Below are 27204 nucleotides of genomic sequence, written 5' to 3'. Positions count from 1 at the left end.
GCAGCACCCCAGCCAGTGTCCAATGGCGTGTCGGGTGGTGGAAACGGTGGCCCAGTGGGGAGCACCGTGGTTCCCTGGAGCACCCTTCACGGGCCAGGACCTAGGCTCTGCGGAACCGGAGGGTGCTTGTCTTGTGCATGGTGCCCAGCCCATCGAGCTGTGTCAGTCTTCTCAGCAGTGCGCAGTGACAGAGCTTGTGAGCAAATGTGAGGCTATAAAAGGCCACTTAATACCTGCAAGTGGTATTAATCACAGCTCTAGTCACATTACCAGATTGTCACACTGAGCAGAAGGAAGCAGCGTGCATTGGAAGAAGAGTTTGGGATTAATTCAGTGAACAGTGAAGCTGGATCACAGCTTCCAACATCTCTGCCTTGTAGCGAGCAGCAGCCTTTGCTCAGCCCGTGCTCGGAACCCGAACTCAAGATGTCCCCATAACGTGCTTTGCAGAGATCCCTGCTCAAGCCTCAGAGGTCCTTGCCTAGTCCCCCATGTTCCTGTGTTCCTCAGAGGGTCGCCCTAAACTCACCATCTTCAAACTGATGGCCGGCCGAACTTTGGGGTCAGAAAGCTATTGAACCAAGGTGGCGTTCTCTTCTCTGTGCTCTGTTGCACCCCAGTTATATCTCTTTGTTGGCCCTCGTCCCACGATTGGTGTAACCACGTCGCCCCGTGTGGACCACGAGCTCTGTGAATCGCAGGGACTTTCATCAGCAAGGCCAGTGCCTCGCGTGATTGTAGCTCATAGTAACCGTTCAGTATGCAGGGAGAGAACAAATTGGACTGCAGCTGCCAGAGAGGCCCTCGGTTCTTTTGTTCTGTCTGAAACACACGAATGGGGACCTCTTCAGGCTCAATTTCCATTGTCTGGAGCAGAAAACAACCCAAAGTGCACATCTGTTTGGATTTTAATAGGCGTCTGTACAATGTAAACCTGCCCCTTTTAAAAAGCAAAGTGGTTTCTTGGAGGTAGCCGAGATTCTCTGCCTTGTCCTGAACTGTGCATTACAGAGAGAGCGTAGGCTTTGGTGGAGGCGGGCAGGGGGCAGGGGGCAGTCCAGAGCCAGGCCAAAGCCTCTCAGTCAAGGGTGTGGCAGGCCACTCACTGCACCGTGAGACTGTGGTGACCGAGGAGTGATTATCTCGGCTCAGTGTCCTCGGTGACAAAAGCATCTGGACATGTGTCTAAACAAGCTTGGTAATGAGCCCTAGGATTTACTCAGATATTATTGGATTCCAGCATTTTCATTAATTTTCATAAACGAGAGCCCTCAGGCATGGCCCCTAATGACCGCTGTCAGCTTGCTGAGCCCTGCCGCCACCGCCCGCACTCCCGGAGTGTGTGCGGGGAGCGTGCATGGCGCACTCCGCGCAGCGCGGCGCATCCTGTGCTCAAGTTATGTGACTTTTATATCAATTTGGGGAGATTCGTTCTCCCTCACAATAATTTACAGACCTCTTTTCATTGGCTGGGATTGCAATTTGCCAAATGGATTACATTTGGTACTTTATTTTCTCTTCAGAGCTAGTTCTTGTGTAATTTATTTACAGTTCATCGGGCTTGATGGGTGGGCAATAAATCAGCGTGCAGCGCTCTCCGTTAAATGGTCAGGCTGCCTTTGCGGGGGGGAGGGGGAGGGGGAGGGAGTGGGGGTGCTGTGTAACTCACGGTTTCCCGAGCTCTGGTTTCTGCCTGCGGAGGTGGCCGTCCCTATTGAAGACATGCAGAAGATCCACCTGCGGTTCATGTTTCGACACCGGTCCTCCCTGGAATGTGAGTAGCCAGCCAAACGGCATCCCTGCAGCCCTCCTAAGGCAAGAGGCGGGGCGGGGTGGGGCGGGGCGGGGCTGGGTGGCCCCCGTGTCCTTTCCTTCCCTGACCTCTCCTGATCGTGCTGTTTCCAGCTAAAGATAAAGGAGAGAAGAACTTTGCCATGTCCTACGTGAAGCTGATGAAGGAAGATGGGACCACGCTGCAGGACGGATGCCACGACTTGGTGGTCCTAAAGGTACCCTGAGTTGGAGCTGACTCTGCAGCCAGGGGGCTGCAGGCAGCAAAGGGGAGATGGTGGGGTTGCTTCGTGGTTAACAACGGGGACCCCCAGGATCACACCCACCGCGGCTCACCAGCTGTGTGGCCTTGTGCAAAATCGGAGCCTCTCTGGGCCTCCATTTCCGCATCCATGAGCCCTCAGTGAACAACTGCGAGAATTACATGAGGGGGTTCATAGAAATGTGAGAATGGTGGGTGCAGGGAACACTCAATAGATGGAAAAGACTTTTATCACACGCAGAGAGGGCCGGTGACTCTGGAAGCCCCTCTGTGGGACGTGCAGACTGCCACACCAAACATTGGACAGATGCTTCCCTGTGGCTTCTGGGAAATAGCAGGACTCAGGGTCCCGATCCCGCTGCTGACCAACTGCGGACTCATCTCACGTCTCGTTCTGAGTCTCACCTTCCTATTTCTTAAGTGGTGATGGGAATATTTATGACAAGCCACTGAGATGACCCATGGGAAAGGGGACAGATGTCAGCCATCGTTATTTCTGCATCATGAGACTTAGACGGTGTTCGAAAAGTGGGAAGTGTGTGCCTTGATGACATCTGTGCGCTTTCCAATGACCCCTCTGCCGACAGCAGGCTGCCTCTGCCGACACCTGGCTGGAGGCAGCGCTGTGGCTGCGAAGCAGGGCCGGGCCAGGTGGTGGGCACAGGCATCATGCCCCTGCTCTTGGCTTTCTCAGCCTTGGAGGCTGAAATGGCACTTACGTCCGAGATCACATGGAAAATATAGGTTCATCAAGGCTTTATGACACTTCTCTGAGTCTGCCTGACCTTTTCAAACCACCCCACCCCTTCTTTTGGACAGCCTCTGTTTCATTGTGTAGGACAGATCAAGGTAGTTCTTGGCTTGAAAGCCATTCTTTCTCAACAGTCTGCAAACTCGTTGGGGGTGGAGGCCCCATTGCAGTCAGTTTCCCCATTTACTCACCTTCCTTAAGCCTCAGTTTCCTCATCTGTAAAATGAGGATAGTAGTATCCACAACAGTCCCAATTGTTGTGAGGCTTAAATGAAGTGATCTAAGGCATATAAAGCACTTAGAGTGGCATCCAGTTCAGAGTTAGGGCTCCATAAATATTAACTCTCACAATGCTTACATCTAGTCTTTCATTTCAGCACGCCACAGGACTCCTGTGGGCATCACCCAAGGGTTCTGTGTGCGTTACTGCTATTCAGTCTGCTTGAAACTGATAGGAAGTAGGTAATACGATTAATCCTCAGCTTCAGCATAAGAAAAATGTGGCACAGACACCAAGGCGTATATCCAGGATGACCCAGAAGTGTGAACGGTAGAGCAGCATCTAGATGCCAGGACTTTCGGGTTCCAGTGCCTTTGCTGTCCACTTCTTTTAGCTGATTCCTTGTCTTGCTGGTACACATGTGTGTTAAGATCTCAAAAGCTTGAGATGAATGCACAGGTCCTCTCTGGGAATCTTCAGTTTCCTTTTGCCATGAATGAAGTCCACAGGGCCCTTAACTGGTGGATCAAGTCATTTTCCATGAATGTGACCTTGGAAAAAGAGCTGAGCCTCACCAGCTGTTGTGTATTGCTTCTGGGATGAATTCCTCACTCTTCCTGACCCTCCCCACCTCGCAATGTGTAGTCTGCCCACCGCAGGCTCTGCGCAGCGTTAGGCGTACACCCTTGGCTCAGGGACGGGACATAACCAAGGTGTTGTCTCCAGGGGGACAGCAAGAAGATGGAGGATGCCAGCGCTTACCTGACTCTGCCCTCTTACCGACACCACATGGAAAACAAGGGGTCCACTCTGAGTCGGAGCTCCAGCAGTGTTGGGGGGCTCTCTGTCAGCTCCCGGGATGTGTTCTCCATTTCCACCCTGGTGTGCTCCACAAAGCTCACCCAGAACGGTAAGGGAACCATCGAGAGGTACGTGTGTGTGTGTGTGCGCGCGTGCGCACGCGAGTGCGCAAATGTCCTGATGTGGACGGTGTAGGCCAATGGCAGTAATTCTACTTGTCTGGACTCTGTTTTAGTGGGCTTGCTGGGTTTGCTGAAGTGGCGCATGAAGCCTCAACTACTGCAGGAGAACTTAGAGAAGCTGAAGATTGTGGATGGAGAGGAAGTGGTGAAGGTCGGTTCATGTACCAGTGACAGAGCTCTGAGTGATGTGTGGCGTGGGGAGGAAGGGGCAACTTTTTCTCTGACAATGGAACAGAGTGTGTCAAAGCGCCATGAGAAAACGTTACTGGGAACTCTGGGGGGTGGTTTGGTTGAATTGTTACAGTACAAAAGGTGGGGAGGCAAGGGCAGCTGAGGCAATATACTATTACCTGAAAGGAAGCCCCCAGGTTTGTTATGTCTACCACCAGAGGAAAGATATCTCTCAATGCCAGAGAGTCGTGAAAAGGAAAGGAATTATTCATTTGAAATAACACAAACTAAAGTTCCTCACAAATGCACGTAGTCCTCCCAGCACCCTCCACGTGGCAAAAGGGAGCACTTCCAAAGCTTCGTGGTCCTGACTCTCACCCAAGACACCAAAGCTGCGTGGTCCCAAAAAGAGAGACGCCCAGTGGCTGCTGCGCCTCCATTTAAATCCCAGCACCAGTCTTCCTCTGCAGCCCCATTTCTGGCTCCTCCCACAATTGGCCACAGCTGCCAGCATTCTGGGCAGGTGTGGCCCTGTGGTGTGGAGCCAATTATCTCCATGCTCTTCTGGACCCTATTACAAATCCCTATTTGGGGCTCCCCTCTTGGCTGCACCCTGTTACAAATCCCTCCTTTCAGATATACAACCTCTTTATAATCATATAAAGGACAGTGGGTGAAGGTCTTGTCTTGTAACTACTTCCTGCTGGACATGGATGTTGTCCTACCTACCCTTGGGTCAGGGGTGCCCTAAGTGGGGTGGGGGGTGCAGCACAGAGGGAGTCCTTCCTGTAAGGGAAAGGACCTTACAGAATCCAGGTCAGTTGGCTGTCACCAGGAAGTCGCAGGCTTGATGTCCAAAGTCTGGCATTACTGGACAGTTGGCATCCTGGTTGCATTTTGGAGGTGACAGATTTGGAAAGATTTGGAAGTGCAATTAAATCATAACTACTAAATGACAAAGGCAGGGACTTAGGTAAAGAATGGCTTAGGACAGATGGCACGAATGGACTTAGGTCAGATTTCTGGGCCCTTTCTGTCCAAGCCTTTAGGACAGAAAAGGGAAAATGAGTTCTGAAATGAAGCTCACAGACTGCCCCAACCCAACCACTTAGTTCAGTCAAACCATTGAGTCTCAAGGGGTGATGATGAGGATGGGCTCCTTAAGTGAGGCCTGTATTACAACCAGTCACTCAGGCAATGAGGTCCTAGGCATATGCCCTACAAAAACAGAAGGAAGAACACGTGTTAATTTATACAAAAAATTCCCAAGCCATTCTCTGTGCCTGTGAGACTGTGTTTTGGGAATACATTCAGTTGCAAGGTCCTTCAAAAGAAAACAAACTTTCAAGACAGTTAGCTGCGCCATTCTAATGTCCAATACTGAGCACTGTGATTTTCCTTGAACCACAATTTTTCTCCTTAAGATCACCCTCACCATTATTGAAGGGACTACTTTGAGTCCTGCTTTTCATTTTGACTGTTCTTTTGCATAAACACACCAAGAGCAGCCTGGATCACTCATGATTTTTAAGTCTGCTTTGCTGGAACTCACACAGGCAACCTTTAGATTGACTTCTCAGTCTGCCCTACGAGGCACAGAAGTAGAGCCACACATCTGCCATCTGGCTTTGCCTGTACCAGTTATTTCACTCAAATCCTTGAGGCTTCCATTGTGCCTACAGGTTCCTTTTTGGCCATCTTTCAGAAAAGCAACCTTCATTCCTTCCCTGGAAAGACTGCCATGTTACTGCCACGTTTCAGCCAGTTACTGCTGGCTGTTAACAGGTCATCCACATATTGCAAAAGAACTCCCGATTTCAACTGAACCTCCCTTAAAGCTTTTGCTTGCACTTCCCCGAATACTGTCGGGGAGTTTTTAACTCCCTGTGGCAGCACAGTCCAGCAGTATTGGAGCGTGGCTTTCGTCTCTGGGTTCTGCCACTCAAAGGCAAACAATTGCTGAGCCTGCTCATCTATCGGGATGCAAAACAAGGCATCCTTTAAGTCCAGGACTGAAAGCCATTTGCTATCCCCAGGCACTGTAGTCAACAGTATGTAAGGGTTAGGCACAGTAGGGTGAATGTCCTGGACAATGTCATTGATGGCCCGGAGATCCTGTACAAACCAGTACTCATCTGAGTGTGGCTTTTTGACCCGCAAAATGGGAGTGTTGCATGGTGACCCTGAAGGCCGAGTTAATCCTGATTTCAAAAACTTCTGCAACACTGGCTGGATCCCCTCTAAAGCCTCCCTTTTGAGGGGATACTGTTTCTTTCATGGGACCCGCACCCCTCCTTTCAGATATACCTTTATAGGTTGTACATTAACTGCTTTACCTGGAGTTCTGTCAGCCCAAACAGTTTGATTGACCTGCTCACAGATCTCAGGTGGGAAGGGTTCACCTCCAGGACCTCCAGGACCGGTCAGGGAAGTCTACAACCGGAGGGCATTTTCCAGCGGGACTTCCATGTGCAGCTGCTGTCTCCTGGGGGAAAAGGTTATTTGTGCATGCAGTTTACACAGCAAATCTCGGCCCAACAATGGAGTGGGACAATCAGGCCTATACAGAAAACTGTGTGAGCTTTTGCCCCCAAAGCTGGCATTCCAGAGGTTGCAGGAATGTCTGTTTTTGTACCTGGCCAGACACACCAGTAACTTACTTCATTTGCACTTTTTCCGGTCAACTCTGTTCAACACTGAGTATGCGGCTCCCGTATCTACAAGAGTCAATTGCTCATCCCCCACAGTCACTTGTACCCCGGGCTCCTGTGGGGAAATAGTGACGGGTCGGGAGGTGTCCCATGGAGCCCCTGGGCCTCCTCATTCCTTTTCATCCTCCATTTCTTGCTTCACCATCATTCAACCTGGATTCTCACTCCCCCTTTCCCTTTTGTGATGTGGACACTCATTCCTCCAGTGCCCCTCCTCCTTGCAATGGGCACATTGATTATGGCCTAGTGCGTCTTTCTTCTTCTCCGTAGGGCCCCTTCTGCCACTGGCATGGTGGCGGGCACCCACTGAGTTTCCTTTTTCGGTCTCAGGGCCCCACTTCTTTTGGTTTCCCTGGGCTAACTCCAAAAACACTGTGGCCCGTTTTGCCTTCCCTGCTTCCCCGGCATTGTAGACTTTAAATGCTATGTCTACCCGCTGGGAGGAGCTCATTCCCAGTACTCCGTCTACACGCTGAAGTTTGTTCCTCATGTCCGGAGCGCTCTGCCCAATAAAAGTCATGTTTACCATTCTCACATTCTCTGGTGCCTCTGGAGCAACATCATTGTACTTCCTGTATGCCTGATAGGTCCTTTCTAAAAATTCAGAAGGATCCTCGTCTGGCTTCTGCTGGAAAGTCTGTGTCAGGTTCAGACTCCTCTGCTTGGGCACTCCTTTCCTAAGTCCTTCCAATATGCACCTTCTATAGTGTCTGAAAGAGGTTAAGCCATCTCTGCTATTCAGGTCCCACTTAGGGTCTACCCGAGGAATTGCCTCGACTGGGTTAAGAATTCCCTTGGTGTCCTCATTGAGGAGACGCTGGGCCTCCTGATCAGCCCTACTTAGAACCAACTGTCTTTTGTCTGCTATTAGCAAAATGTTCAGGAGGGCCTGTGCATCTGCCCAGTTTGGGTGATGAGTGGCAAAAACAGAGGCAATAAGATCTGCCATCTTCTGAGGATCATTCCTGTATGAGGGATTGGCATTTCTCCAGTTCAGTAAGTCCAAAGTGGAGAACAGAGAATGAACCCAATAATAACCAGCGGGCTGGCCTTCCTCATTTATTCTGCCTATCGGGTATTGCCTCAGAGGGTATTGGCTGGCTACACCTTTGAAGGCTCCCCAGTTATAGGAGGTGCCCTGGCGAGTTCTGGGGGGTGAGAAGCATTCCTCAGCAGCCAGAGGTGCAGCAGTTGGCTTTACAATCCCTGCTTCAGAGTCCGTTATGGGAGGAGATAGTACTGAGGTGTCTCCCACTGCCTGTGGAGGGGGAGGTATCATGGCAGTGGCAGTTCTCATCACCTGCGAGGCTGGAGGTGCAGAAACCTCCATCAGCTGTGAAGGTGGCAGCCTCATGGAGGCCCAATACTTAGCAAAGCTGCCACCCACCCACTGGGGGTAGGGTGCCGCCAGAGCAGGCAGTGCGCAGGCCCCACCCACCTGTGAAGGTGGGGGCTGAATGCTAGCTGTGCCCACCTGTAAAGATGGCGACGGCCCTTGGGCTCTGGTTTCGGGAGCCAAGGACACCCCTCCCACCTTTTGGTGGGGCTGGTGAGCAGAGCCAACTCGAAGAGGGTGCAAATCCGTGGTGGAGACTTCTCCCACCTGCAGGAGGGGGGAGTCGTGGTGGGCCCCACCTCTTGGGGAGGCAGCTGCACCACTGGAGTTCCCCCTGCCTGCAAGCCCCCATTCCCTGGGTTCAGAGCATTTAATGAGGTTTATCTCCTCATTCTCTCTCTCTTCCTGTGTTCTACTATCAGGGAGGGGTTCTGAGACCTCTTTTCCCTTCTGGACCATCACACGCTTTCTCTGTCTCTGGCACAAGGCCGTTGTGCAATATTATAAACGCATTAAGATAGTGTAACTCTTCCGATAGTCCACACCGCTGGCAATACTGTTTCAGTCTAGCAGTGATGCAGCAACTCCAAGAACCATTCACGGGCCATCTCAGCTCATCACCCAAAACATAAGTAGGCCACACCGTGTTACAATAATAAACCATTAACTGCTTAATCAAGGGATTCTTGTATGTCGACTTAGCACGGTAGCTCTCCCAGTCCCTTGGGATCCTACCCAATGGGCTCCACTTAGGGACCGGCTCAGAACTATTCACTGGGTTCCAACAAAGCAAGCAAAAGTTCAGAGCAAAAAGAATACAGAGGGCGTAAAGGCCAGGTATTTCCCCACCTATTGCCCCAAATTCCGGCTCCATTATTCAAAAAAAAGCACCCAGAAACCAAGTTTTCAACCAAACCATTGTCATGTCTCTGCTCCCTCCCCTTTTCGTTTCCTTTTCACCTTTCCGGGCGTGATAGGCGGCCAGTGCCCTCAGGAGGAGTGCAGAGAGATTCTCAAGGCTGGGGAAACTCCGAAGCCTCACTCTCTCGCACCTGAGGGGGTCGATCTGCCACGGACAATTATCGTCCCACCTGGGTCACCAAAAACTGTTACAGAACAAAAGGCGGGCGGGTAAGGGCAGCCGAGGCAATATACTACTACCCGAAAGGAACGCCCCAGGCTCGTTATATTTGCCGCCAGAGGAAAGACATCTCTCAATGCCAGATTCGTGAAAAGGAAAGGAATTTATTATTCATTTGAAATAACACAAACTAAAGTTCCCCACAAATGCACACAGTCCTCCCAGCACCCTCCACGTGGCAAAAGGGAGCAGTTCCAAAGCCTCGTGGTCCTGACTCTCACCCAAGCCTCATGGCCCCAACCAAGACACCAAAGCCGCGTGGTCCTAAACAGACGCGTGGTCCCAAAAAGAGAGATGCCCAATGGCTGCCGCGCCTCCGTTTAAATCCCAGCGCCAATCTTCCTCTGCAGCCCCATTTCCGGCTCCTCCCACAATTGGCCACAGCTGCCAGCATTCCGGGCAGGTGTGGCCCTGTGGTGTGGAGCCAATTATCTCCATGCTCTTCTGGACCCTATTACAAATCCTTGTTTGGGGTCCCCCCTCTTGGCTGCACCCTGTGCCATGAGAAAACATTACGGGGAACTCGGGGGTGGTTTGGTTGAATGGCATTAAATGTCGAGCTGCAGAAAAGTGTGGTGGTTCTTGGTTTCTGGGAATAGGTCAGTGTGAATGCGGATCCCAGCTCACCTGCCTGCTAGCTCTGTGTGATAATATTGTGAATATGACGTACTTCTCAGAGGTGTCTTGAGCATTCGAGGTGATGATATTTAAAAGTTACTCAGCACAGTTTCTCTCACACATAGTACCCCATGACTGACCTAAAATATACAACATACAAAGTGCACTAGAAGGTAACTTACTTTTGCTGTTATAAAGTGCTATAGTATTATGATCTCTTAGTCCTACCTACACATTACTGTTAGATATGAAAAGTACTCTTGGTTTCTGGTGCTCAGAGAACATTATGCATTAGACACGGGGAAAGGAGAGACGGCAGGGCTCACACAGTAAGTGGAACAAGCAGAAAACAATGCAGATGTCAAGTGAATTGCTGTGTCCGAGTGGTGGTGGAGAATATAGCATCTGAAGTTCAGATCTAACGAAAGCCACTCTCCCAGCCAGCACGATGAACTGGGGCAGGGGCTTCCCGGACGTCCTGGTGACCCTGTTTCCTCCAGGAACCTGGTACAGCCAGCAGCCCCGGGAAGAAACATCGTCACATGGAAGCTCTGTGTTTTGAGGGACTCTAGGAAATATTGACCCACCCCTTAGGAAGGAGGGGTTCCGCAGTTTAGTTACTTGTCTATACACGGAGGAAATATGGTGGAATTTCCAGACCAGCGCTTCACATGTGCACTATTGGCCCACTTCCCTGGGTGGGCAGTGGCGGAGAAATTCCCCAAATGTCCTTCTGTAAGGTCTGTCACCTTCAAGCAGCCTAGAGAAAACATCTGGGAGCGAATTCCATTGTCTCCTTTTTTGCATGACTTTTTTAAAGTTTGTTATTGAAGTGTAATACATATATAGTAAAATATGTAAAGAGCACTTCTTTTAAAAGTACAATTCATTGTACAGGGTAGGGCAAAAGTTGGCTTAAAGCTGTGAGTACGTGAAACACAGTTTATTCTTGTATTAGTATTTGTTAGTTATTGTATCATTTTCTGTACCAACAGCTGTAAACCTACTTTTGCCCCGCCCTGTGTTTTCACACACGTGCACACCCGAGTACCCACCCCCTAGACCAAGGTCGAGAACATTGTAGCGTTGCAGTGGGTCCCCCCGTGTGCTTCTCAGTCACCCACCCACCCGCTCGGGGGTCGCCCCTGACCTGACTACCAGCATCATTGACGGGTTTTGCCTGTTCCTGAATTTCATGAAAACAGAGTAGGAGGGAATGTGCACGCTCCCGTCTGACTTCCCGCACACAGCGCTCACGAGGACCATCCTCACCGTTCCATGTGGAAGGGGGCTGCCCTTTCTCATTGCCGCGGATTGCTCAGCTGCTCGACAGCGCCACCACATGTTCGTCCACTGTGCTGTCGGTGAACAACTGGGGTTGCTCACCCCGAGTTCCGGTTCGTGTGAACTCGGGCCCCTGGACCAAGGCACGTGGTGTGTGTGCACTCTCATGCTCTTGAGTGTACGCTGAGCGATGGATTTTAGGGTCACCTGCACTCTTCTTTAACGCAACCTTCATTCCTCTGTCCAGTTTCTCCAAGACACTCTGGATGCCCTCTTCAACATCATGATGGAGCATTCCCAGAGCAATGAGTATGACATCCTCGTCTTCGATGCTTTGGTAAGAGAGGGGACAGGTGTTTGTGACATTATACGTCCGTGTGTGTCTCACCCAGAGAACGCTGAGAACTTACGGTCCTTGTGTGGCCCCATTCATGGATCTTTTGGAGGGATTGTAGCCTGGGAATGGGCTGCTGGTCCCCTGCAGTGGTTGGAGTTCACTTGTCTGTGTGGGCAGAATGAATGAAAGGGAATCTTCGGTGTTGGCATCAGATGGGTGCTGGTTGAAAGAACACGAAGCTGGATACTGTCGGTAATCGCTTCGGCTTTCCGTGAATGGCGGGAGCTAGTCACTGGCCAGGTTGTGAAGGGCCCACCGTGTGTCCTAACGCCCCTTTACCTGCTTCTCCTTCACAGTCTCCAACTCACGAGTCATTTTGCTCTTCCAGAACCTTTCACGGTGGAATGCCATCCAGATCTCTCTGCTTCCCGTTTTCCTAAATCGTTTCTTCCTTCTCTCACTGCCCCAACTTACACTTTCTCTGTGTTGTGTCCAAATAAACATAAGAAACATTCACATTAGGTTATCAGTGACCATCAGGGTGTTGGTATGTGTCAGTGATGTTTACATTTATAACGAGGTTACTTGGAGTTAATTGTGACTTGGTCTAGTGCTTCCCACGGGGATCTCCTGGAAAGCTAGCCCTAAGGAGAGAGGCTTCCTGACAAGAGACCCTTTGATTCAACCACATGGGGGCGTGCTGAACGTTGCACACCCTCTCGGGGAGTCATGGTGTGTGCAGGTGTATTAAAGACTCTGATAAGTCCCATAACGAAGAAGGCAGTCTAAAGGTGACAACCGGAAATTTCTCAAACTTACCTGACCACGAACACTTTTATCTTATAATAATCTGTAGCATGCTGCATGAAACACTTTTCTAAATACTCCTTTGAGGACGTGCTTATTTATTTTAGAGAGAGGGAAAGGGAGGGAGAGACAAAGGGAGAGAAACATCGATGTGAGACAGAAGCATTAATCTGTTGCCTCTCGTATGTGCCCCGACCAGGAACCAAACCCACAACTTAGGCATGTACTCTGACTGGGAATCAAACCCTTGACCTTTTGGTTTACTGGCTGCTGCTCCAGCCAGCTGAGCCACACTGGCCAGGGCTGCACAAAACACTTTAGGAGAGAGACTACTGTAATGAAAAGGACTTAAGATATATTAGTGAGCTAATTCCTGGGTAAAAAATTTTGACAGGGGTTCGGTTATACCGTGTGAGTATGGCTTCCTGCCCTAGGTCTGTCCCAAAAACACTGATTCTTTGCCTCTTCCTCAGATCTACATCATAGGGCTCATTGCTGACCGGAAATTCCAGCACTTCAACACCGTTCTGGAAGCTTACATTCAACAGCATTTCAGCGCTACCTTAGCTTACAAGTAAGTAACTGCACCTCCTGCTTGCCCTGCCAGGATGCCTGGGGCACGAGGAACTTGGGGATTTTCCTCATGTCACTAGCCTGTGTGAGTTCTCCCTTTTCTGACAAAATCCAGTCTGTGCCTGGGTTCCGTGGATTACAGAAAAATGTGCACACCCATAGACTGAGATGACTGCTTTATGGTGGCAGAAGTATATGGGAGTGTTCGTTCGGTCAGTCAGTCAGTCAGCTATCACTTACTGAGCAGCTACTTGTGATAAACACTGGGATTCAAAGGCCGGGGAGAAAAAGGCGCACATGCCAAGTAGCTCACAACAGCTTGGGTATAGGGCCCTGAGCGTCAGAGATGGGATATGGCGCTGGGAAGGCTGGTGCAAGCCTTCTGTGAAGGGTCTTTGAAAGGAGGTTAAGTAGTTCAAAGTCTGCCTTGCTGGAAATAAAGAAACATGGAAAGTTTCTAAGCAAGGGAGTCTCATGATATCACCAGCACATTTTCTGTAGGAAAAAAAAATGCTGACAAAGACATTATCGCTACCATTGTTCCCAATCATATTCTGATTGCGACTAGTTTTCCTAGTCAAAGGATTTTTCTTCCCCGCTAGTGTTTTTCTTTGTTGGCTTTCTACAGGCAGGAAATAATTATTCACTCCCTGTATTAAATGTAATTTTTAAGCAGAGTTATTTTTGTGGTTGTAAATGAGTGAGTAAGCTTAGCTATAGCACCACCTTTAACCTTTGATTGAAAGCCTTATAATTTACTGAGCAAACTAATTACCATGCTGTGGGTTGGGAAGAGATGTATTTTGAAAATACAATCCCTTATTCAGGAAACTGATGACGGTGCTGAAGACTTACTTGGATACCTCCAGCAGAGGGGAGCAATGCGAGCCGATCCTAAGAACTCTCAAAGCTTTGGAATATGTGTTCAAGTTCATTGTTCGGTCAAGGACCTTATTTTCACAGTGAGTACTTGTTAACTAAGAGTGATTGATTAGCTGCGCAATATTTTGGGATGCAGCAGTATTTGCACCATTGGGGAAACTCTCTTACAAAATTATAACCAGACGTCAATCAAAGACAACTCAAAATCCAGCTCAGAGAGTTATGAATGGGTAATAATCGTTCCTTATAAATTTATTTGGGAGAAAAGAAATCTTAACGTGTTGTAGAATCATGTCTCATCCATGAACATGATTTATGAGCGGAGGCTCTTCAGCATTTCGTCTGACTAGCATTCCTCATTTGGTCTGATGTATGGTGAAAACTCTCCGGGAATCTGCTCCATGGGGGCGGAGAGAGCAGAACTCAGAGAGTTTGCCATTTATTTGGCTCTCGGAGCTTGTACATGACGGATGAGCCGGTATTTGCAGTTGACCCGCCTGTCCTTAGGATCCTAGTGGCGAAGAAGTAAGCTGACATACTGAAGTACCTAAGAGATTTGACGTTTGATGGGCAGTATCACAGAGGTTAGCTGCCCTTTGAAAGGGTTTTAGAGATGGAGGTATTCAAATGCAACCCGCAAAAGAACACTTTATATTCCTGGCTGTCAAGGCAAAGTTAGATTCGGGATTGGTTGTGTGTGATGGGAGATAAAAGAGAAAACATACTGGGAATGTTTTGTCCAGATTCTTATCAGTGCATATGAAGAACACTCAACTCAAGCTCTGACTTCTGGAGAAATGGGACTTGGTTATATTTTTCATTATTGAAAAATCCAGAGGAAGATTGGCTTCAGGCATGGCTGGATTCAGATGCTCAGTGTCATCAGGGTTGTCTCTATCTCTCTAGATTTTGGCCCTGCTTTTCTTTTGCTGGTTGCCTTCTAAGGCAAGTTTTCCAAAGTCAAGGCCGTTTGAAACCCCAGGTTCATATTGTATTAGCTTAAGCAACCCGAGGTTCCTTGTGGTTCCAGCAAAATCCTGTGTCAAGAACTGTGTTGGGTCAGGTGCTAATAAAATCTTAAGCCGCGTGAGCACGGTAATGAATATGCAAATTGTATAGTCACGTGTGCACCTCTTTTTTTTTTAGATTTTATTTATTTATTTTCAGAGAGGGAAGGGAGGGAGAAAGAGACAGAGAGAAACATCAATGTGCGGTTGCTGGGGGCCATAGCCTGCAACCCAGGCATGTGCCCTGGCTGGGAATTGAATCTGCAACACTTTGGTTCACAGCCCGCGCTCAATCCACTGAGCTATGCCAGCCAGGGCTACGTGTGCACCTCTTGAGTCATGGGTTGGGTCAGCCTCTTGTTTAGTTGTATAAAAGAAAGCAGGAGTTTGTAATCATCATTTTGATCATGACAATGGGTGGGCTACCATGGCTTTATACTTGACAAAGAATCTGAAATGGATAATCATTTGGGATTCTCCCGAAACATTTGTTGAGATTTCAGGTGATAAACAGAGAGAGATGAGTGTCTTGCACCATGTCACGAAACATACATCATTTAAGTTACTCTAAAAAGGAAGCACCTGTTTCAATTCCTCTGGTTTGTCACTTAGTTAAGGGAGAGACTGTGTATTAAAGTCTCAGGGGTATTCTTCCAAGTTGGAGAGATATTTGTCAATTATTTGAACCAAATAAGAGATAGCTGTGGGTCTTTCTGAGGGTTGAGTTTCTTGCAGGAGTTCAAGGATTCAAACATCACAATTCCAGATTAATAGGAATTAATCTTGCAAGTGCGATTTCGCATCTATGACAAGAATATATTCTTTTCATTCATCGTATCCCCTGCCTAGTTTTTCCGTTTGGTTTACTTATTTATTTTGCTGCCCTCCTTTCCCCCGCTCTCTCTCCCTCCCTCCCTCCTTCCCTCCCACTCTTGCTCCCTCACCCCCTGTCTTCTCCCTTTTAGTTTCTGTCTCTTCCCTCCCAAGAGCAGAGCATTCGTACATTTGCTTTCTTCTTCCCTGCCCAAGGCACGTCATCTTGCAGAGCCCCCAGCTCTTCACTCAGTGCGAATGCAGTGCTGCGGGGGCTCCCGTGACCTTTGGCTTCTTCAGCAGTGGCGGGATCTGATAGTCCTTACTGTGTGCCCAGCACAGCATACGGAACATCACTGATGCTCAGCACTGCCTGCTGAAGTCCGTTTGATGGGCCAGGAGAAGGCATTTGGTGGGGAGAGGTGTCTCTACGGTAGCCCAGGCCTCATCTTGAGTCCTTTCTCATGACCATGAATGCAGGCAGACCCGTGGGGAGGGTCTCAGACCTCGTGCTGAGGGAACGTGGATTTCCTATGTCTCGTTCATTTTCGAATCTTCAGCAGTGGTTTGCTCTCTGGTGGATCCTCAAGGACATTGGGAAGTGATGAGGGTGTTTTTCCCTGTGCTTGGAGGGCACTTTCCTTAGGAAGCTAGAAAATAGAAGTTTCAACATTTTGTGATTTCCAAGCCAGCTGGTGGGAAATTGTAATATGATGATTGCTTTGGGGGCTCTATTGTGTCTGTTCCTGTCGTCCTTTTGTCCTCTTTCCTCGTGTGCACGACTGCAGCTGATCCAGGTCCCCTTTCGTCTCTGTGCACACAGCACACGGACACGTGCAAAGGGCTGGGATTTTCCTGGGTCCATGTGCAGGGTGCAGTTGGATGGGGGAGGGAGAGAAGATGCTGGCAAGGGTGGAGATCCACTTTTTTTAGGATTATTCGCTTCTATCCCATTGCCAAAGAAAGTGGTTTTCCTGTCCCCTCTTCTTGTGTCCCTAGCTCCTGAGTCTAAGCCTGGGGCAGGTGTCTCTCTCCGGGCAGGTGCGTGCGCCGTACCTGCCACAGAAGCTGGCGGAGCCGAGCTGAGCTTCTGCCATAGAGAGGCAGGCTTAAAAATATGGGACGTCCCTAAACTGTAGGAAGTGTGTCCAAAAGATGTTGGGTGGCCACAGATATGACCAGTATCTCCTAGGCTTTTCTAGAATGACTGAGCTCGTAGGAGATGCAGAACATAACGAGGAGCTTTCAGAAAGAGCTGAACTGACTGAGCTTTTTTACAAAACTCCTTGCAGTGCCTTTTATCCTGAAGCTCAGACAGCCAGCCAAGCAGATCCCCAAGGTTTCTGAGCTGTGGGCTTGCTCGGAGTCTGGAGCAGCCTGTGTTTCCCTGCTCCCCAGGATGGACACTGCCTGGCCCCCCTTCTTGCTGGCCAGGCCCCTGTAAGGATGGCTCTGAGAGAGAGCAGACCCTGCACGTGGGGTGGCACTAGGCTATGCCCCCACTTGCCTGCGTTCCTTACAAACCCCAGTGCTGCTGGAGCCTGGGGTACATGGGGCAGTGTGGGGTAATGGTTAGTGCTGTGCTGCTCACTGTGGCTCAGTGATGGTCCGAGTTCTCATTGGACAGGCCTTGGAGAGGCCACATTTCTGTCCCTGTAAAGGCCTGGCTTGCAAAGTGAGTGACGCAGCCTCTCTGAGCCTCAGTTTCCTCATCCGTAGATGGGGATAAACCAATTCTCAGTGTTTTGAGGATGAAATGAGATTCATGTACGAAGTTCTCCACGTAGAACCTGGTACTTATTCCACAGACATAATAAATGTTCACCGTTACCGTGTTTTCACCTAGGAGAGACAGCCAGGTGCTGGTTTCAAGGTCTCAGATTTAAATCAGTAGGAGGAAGTTCTGATGTCTGGATTCATTCTTAAGACTTGGCCTACTGATCATGCTACCCTGAACATTCCTTGCTGTTTATTTTTTAAGAGGAGGGGATGCCTCTACCAGGTGCCTGCACTTTCTGAGGTCCGCAGTGTGGGGAGTTTTACGGACTCATGGGTTCACTTGTCCACTGCTGACCCATTGGGTGGGCGCTGCTTACATCTGCGGCTTCCACGTGCCCACGTGTGAGCTCAGGCCCCTCCGGCCCAGCAGCCTGGGCCCAGCCCTCTGTTCCCTGCTTGCTCTGCCTCTTCTGCATCACGCCTTCTGCTCTGTTGCAGACCTGCTCATGCCGTTCTTGCTTCCTCCTCCTCCTCCATGTAATCCCAGTCTCCTGGGGCTGCTCCGCCATCCCCAAACTCCCTCCCCACCCTCCTCCCCACCCCCTCTGCTTGTGGGAGGTAGTCAGCTCAGTGGTTAAAGGCACAGCCTGCAGAGCAAGGCTACTTGGGTTTGAATTCTACATTTGAATTCTGCCACCGCTATGTACTAGTGTTCACGACCTTGGGCAAACTGTTTCATCTGCCCGAAGCTCAGTGTTCTCATATGCAAAACAGGCTTGCATGTGAAAGCCCTTGCAGGGCGGTTGTGCAGACTAAATGAGCTAATGGGTGACGGGCACTTAGCACAGTGCCTGTCACACAGCAAGTGCCCACGGTTGTTATTATCACTGGCTAAGCGCATTTTACTTATTATTTCCATCGGTCTTCACAAAAACCCTGTGGAGAATCACACGTCCCGACTTCATCGCCTCCTACTCACTCGCTCTGTGCCAGCCACACAGGCCTTCCTTGCTGTGGCTCAGGCTCTTGACTCCGGGCCTTGGCGCCCTTCCCCAGATGTCTCTGCTCCAGCGTCTCCTTCCCTACCCTCTTTACAATGTAAGCCCCGCCCCAGTGCTTGCAACTCCCCTCCCTTTCACTCTGCTTTCTGCCTTGTTTTTCCTCCCCGTAGAACTGGCCACATGTTAACGTGCTGAGTAACAACTAGTTATGCTTTGGCTTGTGCCCTCTCCCTGCTAGAATGCCAGCTCCAGGAGGAGAGGAGTCTTTGTTTCGTACTGTATCCCAAGCCCAGAGAACAGCGCCCGGGTAACCTGGCATTCATTCCCTGTGAAATGGGACGCCACCTCTGGCCCCCTTCACAGGTAAGGAAGCTGAGGCTTAGATTCAAGCTCAAAGGTCATACAGCCAAGAATCAGCAGAGAGGCTTTAAGCCTTCAGTTCTGCCTTATCCGATTAAGCCAATTCAACAACTGCACTTTTGGGGGGTCACGCGTATATAAAGTGCAGTTGGCCAGCAGGAGGCGCTGTCCCCAGAGCCGCACTGACTGGCTGTATAGATTCCTGGGTGCTCTCTGGGCTGCCGAGAGGCACCAGGCTGCGAGGGCTTAGGTGCTATCATCCCTAAGCTCAGAGGATTTCAATAAAGAGAACGGTGATTTGGAGGAGTTTCAGGAAAGGCCTCCTCACCATTACAGCAAAGCTGTCCAGGCAACCGTGACTTTACCCTTGTATCCTCTCCTAAGGAACGAGTAAAGAGAAGCTGACAAAGGGCCAGGCGAGCTCACACTTCCAGGAAGAGAGTCAGCGGTCAGGGAAGGAGACGCACTTAGCACAGCATCCTGCTGGGAGCCTCAGCGTCTCCAGGCGCGGTCCTGCGCTCCACCTGGGGACCGGGAGGCTGGTTGTGGCCCGGGCGGTGCCCTCTGCCTGCACTGGGGTGGCAGCTCCGTGAGCACAGGCCCCGCAGGGGGCCACGCCTCCGGTGGCCAGCCCGGGCGGGCTCGCCCACCAGGGCCAGCACTGTCGCCCTGCCTCTAATGGCCTTCAGCACCAGGTGCTCGGATGCTCGGATGCTCTCTTTCGCCTTTTTATTTTTGGCTCTTGCATTATTCTGCCCACTCCCAGCCTCCACCTCACCCTGCCACTGGTTCAGTTTCTTCTTATGTAAATATTACATGCTAGTTTGTCCTCCAGGTCTGGAAAGTTAGGCGGCAAGATCGTCTGAATAAAAGCTCAGGCATGCTCAGTGTGGCCTGCAGTTGGAGGGAACACACAAGCCCCTCTGCCTTTTTAAACAAACAAGAATTTAACTCGGAGGTGCTTGCCAGTCTGATTTGTTTTCATTGTTCATGTATGACTAAATATTAAAATGTAATCATTTGTTTATGTGGAGCCGGGGCTGGAATTCCAGTCACATTGCCATCCCTGTCTCTCCCATATATAATCTGTTTGCATGTTAATGCCGTTTATTCCTGTGTAAGCCTCTGTTTTCGGTTTTGAATGTAATTTCACTTTTTGACGACAGTAATGGCTCAGTGAGCTGCACTATTGCAGTTAATGGGATTATTTTACGATAACATTAACTTGGCATCGGATCAGGATGGAAGAGTAAACTGTCATCAAAGGATATTGTCAAACAGTCACTTCCCTTTAATTTATTATCTATTTTATGAGTCACTACAGTGCCGGGGGGCAGCTAACAGCCTGTCTCTTATAAACACGTGAAAGGGCTTTATAGTTCATTACGTTCCCGTCAGCGTAGCACAAAATGTGCATGGGCATGCATTTTTAAGTGGTTCCCTTTCCCCTTTGCATATGGAAATATTGATCAACTTTTATTGGGCGCCTCTTTTGCGACAGGGACTCAGCTAAGTGCCGGGAACTCTGAAACTCACGTCAGACTCCCTCAAGCAGGAGCAGTCCAGTGGGGTGGGGGGGGGGTGGGGACAGACCTGCAGAACAGCAGCCGAACCCTGGCTCCCTGGAACATGCTGCGATCAGCAGTGTGACACAGCAAAGGCGTGCGTGCATAAGGCTCCCAGGGGCAGAGAGGTTTAAGTGGCAAACAGGGCCTCGGGAGGGTTGGGAAGCCTCCTCAGAGGAGGTGCTCTTTTAAACTAGACATTGAAAGGCATTGAAGAAGCCTGCCCAGGGGAGAAAAGAGAACCATGAGATCCAAGCACACGTGGGTCCCCTAGTTAGGATGCCTTGACGCACAGTGTCTGAGCTTTACCGTGTGTGACAGTGATACGCGTGCGGCAGAAACCATACTTTGGAATTTGATCTTTTCCTGGGCTAGTGATATATGACGTTCTCTGGCGGTGCCGGGCAGCGGCGGCGAGTGCGGCGCCCAGGCGGCGCTGCGTAAACGCCCCATTGCGACGCCATGGCGTAGTCGTCGTGCTTGGAGACTTTGCCCGACCGCAAGCGGATGCAGGTGTTCTGAGCGCATGTAAGGCGGTCTGGGCTGAACCAGCATGTTTTGGTTAGGTTAGGTGTCTTAAATGCATTTTCAAATTAGGATGTTTTCAAACCGCAGTGGTTGATCGGGAGGCCGAGGAGCAGGTGCGGAGGGAGCCGCACAGTGACACAGAACCCCAGTGCCCCCTGCTGCTCTGAGGCCGTACTCACTGAGCCTGTGCCCCGGGCTGGGCCCCGTGGCACTGCTCCCTTTACCTCACTTGGCGCGCGCAACAACAACTCCGCACTGTGTACGTACTGTACTGTTGTATTCGTGTAACAGAAGGGGGCGTTGAGGCCCAGAAGGCTGCAGAAAGTGACTCTGGGCCACACAGCTTGACGCTGGCAGGCAGGGAGGTGACAACAAGGCCCCAGTTGTCTGTGCTCTCCATGCCCGCCGCGGAGGGCGCGTCGGTGGAGAAGCGCAGCTAGCGGGTGAAGCTGAGCCGGTGGAGGGGCCGAGTGATGTGTGGGAAGACATGGGTTCGAGCTACACCGAGAGGGCCTCGGATGCCGGGCCAAGGAGTTTGACCCCTCCTCCCTGCTGGGGACATCGGCCTAGACGCTACCTGATATTCTCAGGGGACAGGATGAATACTGCAGCAGGTGTAGAGATTAATCCACTGGGATCAAGAGAAAATATTAAAATTCTTTTTGTCCAAGATGAAGAAATTGAACTATATAAACATTTGACTTACACTTACAAAATTCACGGGTATAATTTACAAATAAATAAGCATCTATTGAGAATCATGCTTAAGATTTTTTTGTCATAGAAGCAGCGCGGCAGCCCCTGCATTTGGCGGTGGGGAGCCACTGACGTCCCCCAGCAGGGCGCTAACAGGGTTGCGTCCGTGTTTTAGGAGGATGGCCGCAGAACCTAGGTGAGTGTGTGGAATGTGGTGCAGAGGAAGGGAGGCAGGAGACCCACAGTGAAGTGGATGCGGCCATCCAGGCAAGAGACCTGAACTGAGGTGGTCACAGCGGGGCTGGAGAAGGAGGGGAGGAAGAAGGTGAGGGTTTACAGAGGGCGGCGTTGCCAGACCGAATCAAATGTGCGAGTGGAATTGAAGGAGAGGGCTGATCTGAGACTGAACGTCGGGGCCTGTGTGATCAGCTGTTGCCCACCAGCATGGCGAGGACAGGGGCGGAGCAGATCTCCGGGGAAGATGTCGGGTTTGGCGGGGGACACGTCAAGTTGAAGGTGTTTCTTGGCGTGGCCAGCTGGGAAGGTAGAGCAGGCAGTTAGATGCAGATGTGCAGATTAGGAGCATGAGGATGCAGGTACGGTTTTGTTAGAAATTAATCCAAAGAGGTATTTGAAGCTACCCCTTAAGGGAAGCAACACTCTAAAACTCAGGATGAAATGCAGGGAAGTAGCATGTTGAAGGGATGGGTGAGGAGAGAGTTCCAGGGAGGGCTGGATTCCAGGAGCCCAGAAAGGGTGTGGATCAGGGAGGGAGCGTAGCAACAATGTGACTGGTGCAGCGAGGGGACTGAAAACGGGCCAGAGGCAAGGTATTTTGCAACTAGGAGGTCTTTGGCAAATTAGCTGATGGATCCTTTCCAGTTCAGCGTCATCCCCAATATCCAGCCAGGAGCCTGTCAGGGAGCAGAGGGATCAGGTGCAATTGATTTCCCATCATCTGCATGTGAATTAGGTGCCTCGCGGGTTGTCCTTGACCTGGGATAACCCTAGACTGGCTTCTCCCGCGGGTGCTTCAGAGGCTGGGCAAACTCATTTCTGTTTGGCGCAATCTCACACGCCGCTCACAGCAAAGTATAAGACATTCATCTTGTCTGCTCCCATTGTCTCTTCAAATGGCTTAATTTTACACGCCCAGACTCTCTGTGGTGTAGGTGGTTAAGGGAAAAGCCATGGAGGACTCCAGATGCTCCTTCTCTCGGGCTGAAGCAGTAGACGATTTCCGTTCCTTGTCAACTCCGTGTTCAAGGTCTGGGAGCCGGTTTGCTGTCAGAATGCTGGCCCTGGCTCAGAAAGGGCTGTTTCTGTCAAATGCCAAGGCCAACAGCTCCTCAGAAATAAAATGGCTTGGGTCAGAGGTCAATTCCCCGCATAAATGCGCAGGTCCAGGAAATGTGTTCGCAAATCCCGTCACTAAATATGAATGCGCAGGACGATAAAGGCTCTCGATTGCCAGAAGGGTGAAGTTCACCACACTAACCTAATTGTCAGGGACGCCGGACTGAGTCAGGGTGGCTGATGTCTTTTGGGATCCTCTTCAAATGCACCTCAGGAGGCATCTCCCCCAAAGCAGAATTTGTTTCTTTAACGGGACATCGTTGTTGTGTTTGCTGCTTACTGTGTTTTGGGGGTGCATGGAGAATTTATAAGGACTTAGTTGTGACATGCAAACGTGATACTCTAGTGCCTCCCGAGTTGGTATAAACTCTCCTAAACCTGAGCGGCCAACACGGAGCACGGTGAGGGCCCTGAACGGACTCACACCGCACCGCTTGTCTGCTGTGTGCACTGTGTACCTGCTCCTCTGAACCTGGGGTTTAGCCATCTTCCCACGGGACAGGAGGAAGGTGCCCTGCAACTAGTTCACAGGTCGTCTCGGGGCCTGGATGTCTCGAGATGGTAAACAGCTTTTCTGCACGTGGATGCCTCTCAACCTTGTTAGGATTGCTCCGAGAGCCTGCAACTTCTCCAAGGCCTTTAACTCTGTGTTCACTTGCTCCTTATACTACGTGTTCCATGCAGGCTGGGTCCCAAGACTTGGTTCCCCCTTTCTACCCCTTTGAGTTGATAATGGAAGTTTCCATCTCGTCAAAATACTTCTCCAGGGGTAGAGGTTTGGTTTGCATTAACCACCAAGCAATTATTCAACAGATGTTTACTGAGTAGCCACTAGGGCACTCTGCTGGGCCCCGGAGATGGGACAGTGCAGTGGGCAGCCATGGGGCTTGTCTGCCGGGACTTCCGGTTTAGCTGGGTCATTAAGCGGTGCCATTACGCGGACGGTCGTGTGTGTGCAAGTGGACTCGAGGGGCGGGGTGTGAGGTGCCCTGAGAGCGTGTACTAGGGGGTTGGTCTCACCGTGGGGTCAGGGAGGGGTCCCGGAGGAAGTGCCATCTCAGCTGTGGGTCGGCAGGTGAAGAGGCCGAGGGTGTGATCGGTGAGAATAAAGCGGGACGGTGGTCCCCGATGGAGTAGGGAGCTCCACTCAGTTGCGCTGTGGGCAGGCGAGGTGGCCGGAGTTAAGTGACAGAGGGACTGTGAGCAGGAGGTTGCCTGGAGGGGTAGGAAGGAAGGACAGACCTTGAGGATCCTTGAAGGTCAGGCCATGGGGCCTGCACATTATCCTGAGGGAAATGCAGAGCTATCGGAGGATTTTGAACAGAAGAATGATAGGATCACTTCTGTGTTTTGAGAATGGTCCGTCAGACTGGTGTGTAGACAGGATGGAAGGGGAAGAGTGAAGGTGGGGATGTGGGCTCAGAAACCCCTGCAGGTGGAGGTGAGGGGCCGTGGCTGAAGGAGGGGCAGACGGAGCGGGAGTATAGCAAGTGGCTCTGGAGACTGCAGTTGCTCTGAGAGGAGATCTTCAGTGTTCTCACCGTGCACGCACACAAAGTGTAATCATGTGACGGATGTGCCAACCAGCCTTACCGTGGTAATCATTTTTGAATGCATAGTTGCCTGACATCATCATGGTGTACACCTTAAACTTACACAATGCTGTATGCCGATCGTATCTCTGTGACGCTGGAGAAACGGTGTTGGGAGGCGGAATTAACGGGGCTTGCTGACCGAATGACATTCAGGCGCTTCAAGATTTACCTCTTCCTCTCCCACACCCCGCCTTGGGGGCCTCTATGTCATGGACCGTGCCAGGCAACTCTGCAGACCTGCAGGCGTGGTCTTGGATGATCGGCGTGCCCTCTCTGACTCTTTGACAGTAGAAGCCAGTGAAGAATCCCCGAAAGTCCCCTCAACGGAAAAGTGGGGGAACCAGCGCCCAGGGTGAAGTGACCTGCTAGAGGTCAGGGCACTGATGCTGGAGTCTGATTTGGGATTCGGTCCTGGGGGTCCAGACCGCTGCTCTTTCCACCACACCGCCTGTCTGGCTCCTAGCTGTCTTACCGCTCAAGTGAGGCCTCCGGCAGCACAGACCTTTGCCTGTTTGCACTTGGCGCTTCCTCAGGTGTCCCCAGACTTCGGAACAAAGAGTTCTAGTGCACACGCATTTTTAAAGCCGGCACCATTAGTAAGGAAAATGTTAAAACTTCTACTTAACTCCACACACCAAATGTCAAGACTCTCCATGGAACAGAGCAGGAAGTCTGGGGTTAATTATCCCAATCAGGACGCCGCAGACTGAAAGGACGAAGTTCAGGGGCCCTTGGCATAAGGGTAATAATAGTTTAGAGTAATAATAACTTGACATTTCTTAGGCAATTGTCTCTACCCAGAGTCCGTGCCAGGAACCAGGAGGTGGGCGGACAGTCAGCACCTCTCTTCGGGAACTGCAGAAGAAAGTCTGCCTCTGGCTACATGACCTTGAGCTAGAGATCCCCTACCTCCAGCCCCAGCTCCCACAGCGAGAAGGAGAGAATTCAGGAAAGAGTTCAGGGAAAGAGGGTTGTTGAGAAAGGAGCTGGAGGGCCGGAAACATTCACCTCAAAGAAAGAGTACATATCTCTTTTTAAAATGAAACATAATATTTACTTGTTTAAAACCAGAATGTAATACGGAAGTATGTACAGAGACTGCTGACATCCACACAATTCTTTTTCTAAGAGATAACGTAATTTAATGTCGTGTGTGGATTTCCAGATTCTGCTAGGTGTGTGTGTAATCATTCTACAACTTGATTTTTTGGTTGTCACTTAAGCTATCATGGACACTCCCTGAGACACTAAAGGGAGACACAGTGAAAGAAGCGATCAGAACCTGATTTCTTCTTGGTGCCTAACCTTCTAGACCCCAGTGGGCCTACATAGAAAGAGCTAGAAAGACCCTGCTGACTATTAGCTTGTCTTTCAAGTAGACGATATGAACTGTGTTATTCTCTGCGTGTCTTGGAGCCATGAATGTGCATGTGTGTGTGTGTGTTTCTGTCCTTAGGAATGTTGCTTTGGGAACACACTATTTCTAATTATATTGAAGGGAAACACCCTGAATACTTTTATTTCATGCTCATGGGGGAAATTATGTGCAGAATTATGCAACTTAATTCTTGCCCAATTGCACGGAGGCTGCAGCCCCTCTCGGTGGAATGAAGGACGGCCCAGGGCACTCCTCACACTCAGTCCATAACGTGGAGTTCTTTTCAAGGCTCCTGCCTGCATCCTGATGCCTGCATCCTGATGCCTACGAGCTATTAATGTATTACCCCGGGTTGCCATCTTTTAAAAGTAAAGTGGTGAACGTTTTAGATGGGTTGTTTTTCTTTTATTTCTTCCACGTTGTTAATTTCAATTTTTTGAAATTTAGGCTGTTTACACTTCCACCCGAGGCCGTTTTTCTTCAGTGCTTGCATTAGTTTTTGTGGGTTCGTTTTAGGCACTTTTTAAAGCAGTAGCCTCACGTGTTGAGTTTGCCTTTTTCCCTTCCATCTGCTCACCTGGTTCTTAGCTGGGGGTGATTTACAGGAAGAAGACTGTTCGGTGAAACTTCTTTGCTCTAAGAGGCAATCCCTCCTCAAATGTCAGAATCTGGAAAAGTAGCAGCTCAAATAGAAATAATTTTGTCATTGGCAAAAGGCTTGGTAGGAGGAGCTGGCCCGAGTCCAGCCTGTTGGCTGCTGGTGGTGGTCAATTAAATGAAGTCTGGATGGCGTTCTCTTGGTCACCAAGGCTACCTGACAATTCACACTGGCAACACTGTAGTGGCCCTAGCCTTTCCTTAGTATCCCTTTCTGATAACGTTTCACTCTTTATCTTCTAACAGAATAATGTGTTACATTTCAACTCTGTTACCCAGGCAAAGAGAATTTCTCTGGCCACCAATGAGCTGGACAGCTCCATCGAGGCTCACTGTCCCCAAATTCCAGGTCTTTATCTGCAATTTCCGCTTTGTTTCAGGCACAGAGCCCTTGGTGGCAGGGGGAGGGGTGGGATGGTGACAAGGACCTCGCAGGGGAGAGGTGAGCCAGGAAGAAGACCCTCTCATCCAAGAATCTTTTCCAGCCGCATTGCTTTGACTTAAATGTGCCTGCCGAGTGCACTGAATGGTTTCTTTCTGTAAGTAGGATCAATAAATGCAAGGATGATTTTCAGACTGACTCAGCCCCTGATTTGGCTATAATTATTCTTCGCCCCAGGTTGTGGGGAGAGGGGTGGGAAGGGAGAGGTGGAGAGAGAGAG

General features: G+C 50.3%; 1 protein-coding gene across 2 annotated transcripts in view; it reads left to right on the top strand.

Moving 5' to 3' along the window:
- Positions 1 to 27204, top strand: part of DOCK2 (dedicator of cytokinesis 2) — a 354825-nt gene that overhangs the window by 60607 nt on the left and 267014 nt on the right. For both annotated transcript variants that reach the window (XM_045820015.1, XM_045820013.1), the window contains exons 16-22: positions 1702 to 1774; positions 1906 to 2009; positions 3751 to 3934; positions 4061 to 4158; positions 11516 to 11605; positions 12886 to 12986; positions 13813 to 13947. In XM_045820015.1, coding sequence (XP_045675971.1) covers positions 1702 to 1774; positions 1906 to 2009; positions 3751 to 3934; positions 4061 to 4158; positions 11516 to 11605; positions 12886 to 12986; positions 13813 to 13947 — 785 coding nt within the window. The remainder of the gene's footprint in view (positions 1 to 1701; positions 1775 to 1905; positions 2010 to 3750; positions 3935 to 4060; positions 4159 to 11515; positions 11606 to 12885; positions 12987 to 13812; positions 13948 to 27204) is intronic.

The sequence above is a fragment of the Phyllostomus hastatus genome, unplaced genomic scaffold (assembly GCF_019186645.2).
Source record: "Phyllostomus hastatus isolate PE091 unplaced genomic scaffold, TTU_PhHast_1.1 phas_contig_150, whole genome shotgun sequence".
Classification (NCBI taxonomy): Eukaryota; Metazoa; Chordata; class Mammalia; order Chiroptera; family Phyllostomidae; genus Phyllostomus; species Phyllostomus hastatus.
The sequence above is the reverse complement of the archived record's forward strand: the minus strand, read 5'-3'. Positions and strand labels throughout refer to the sequence as shown.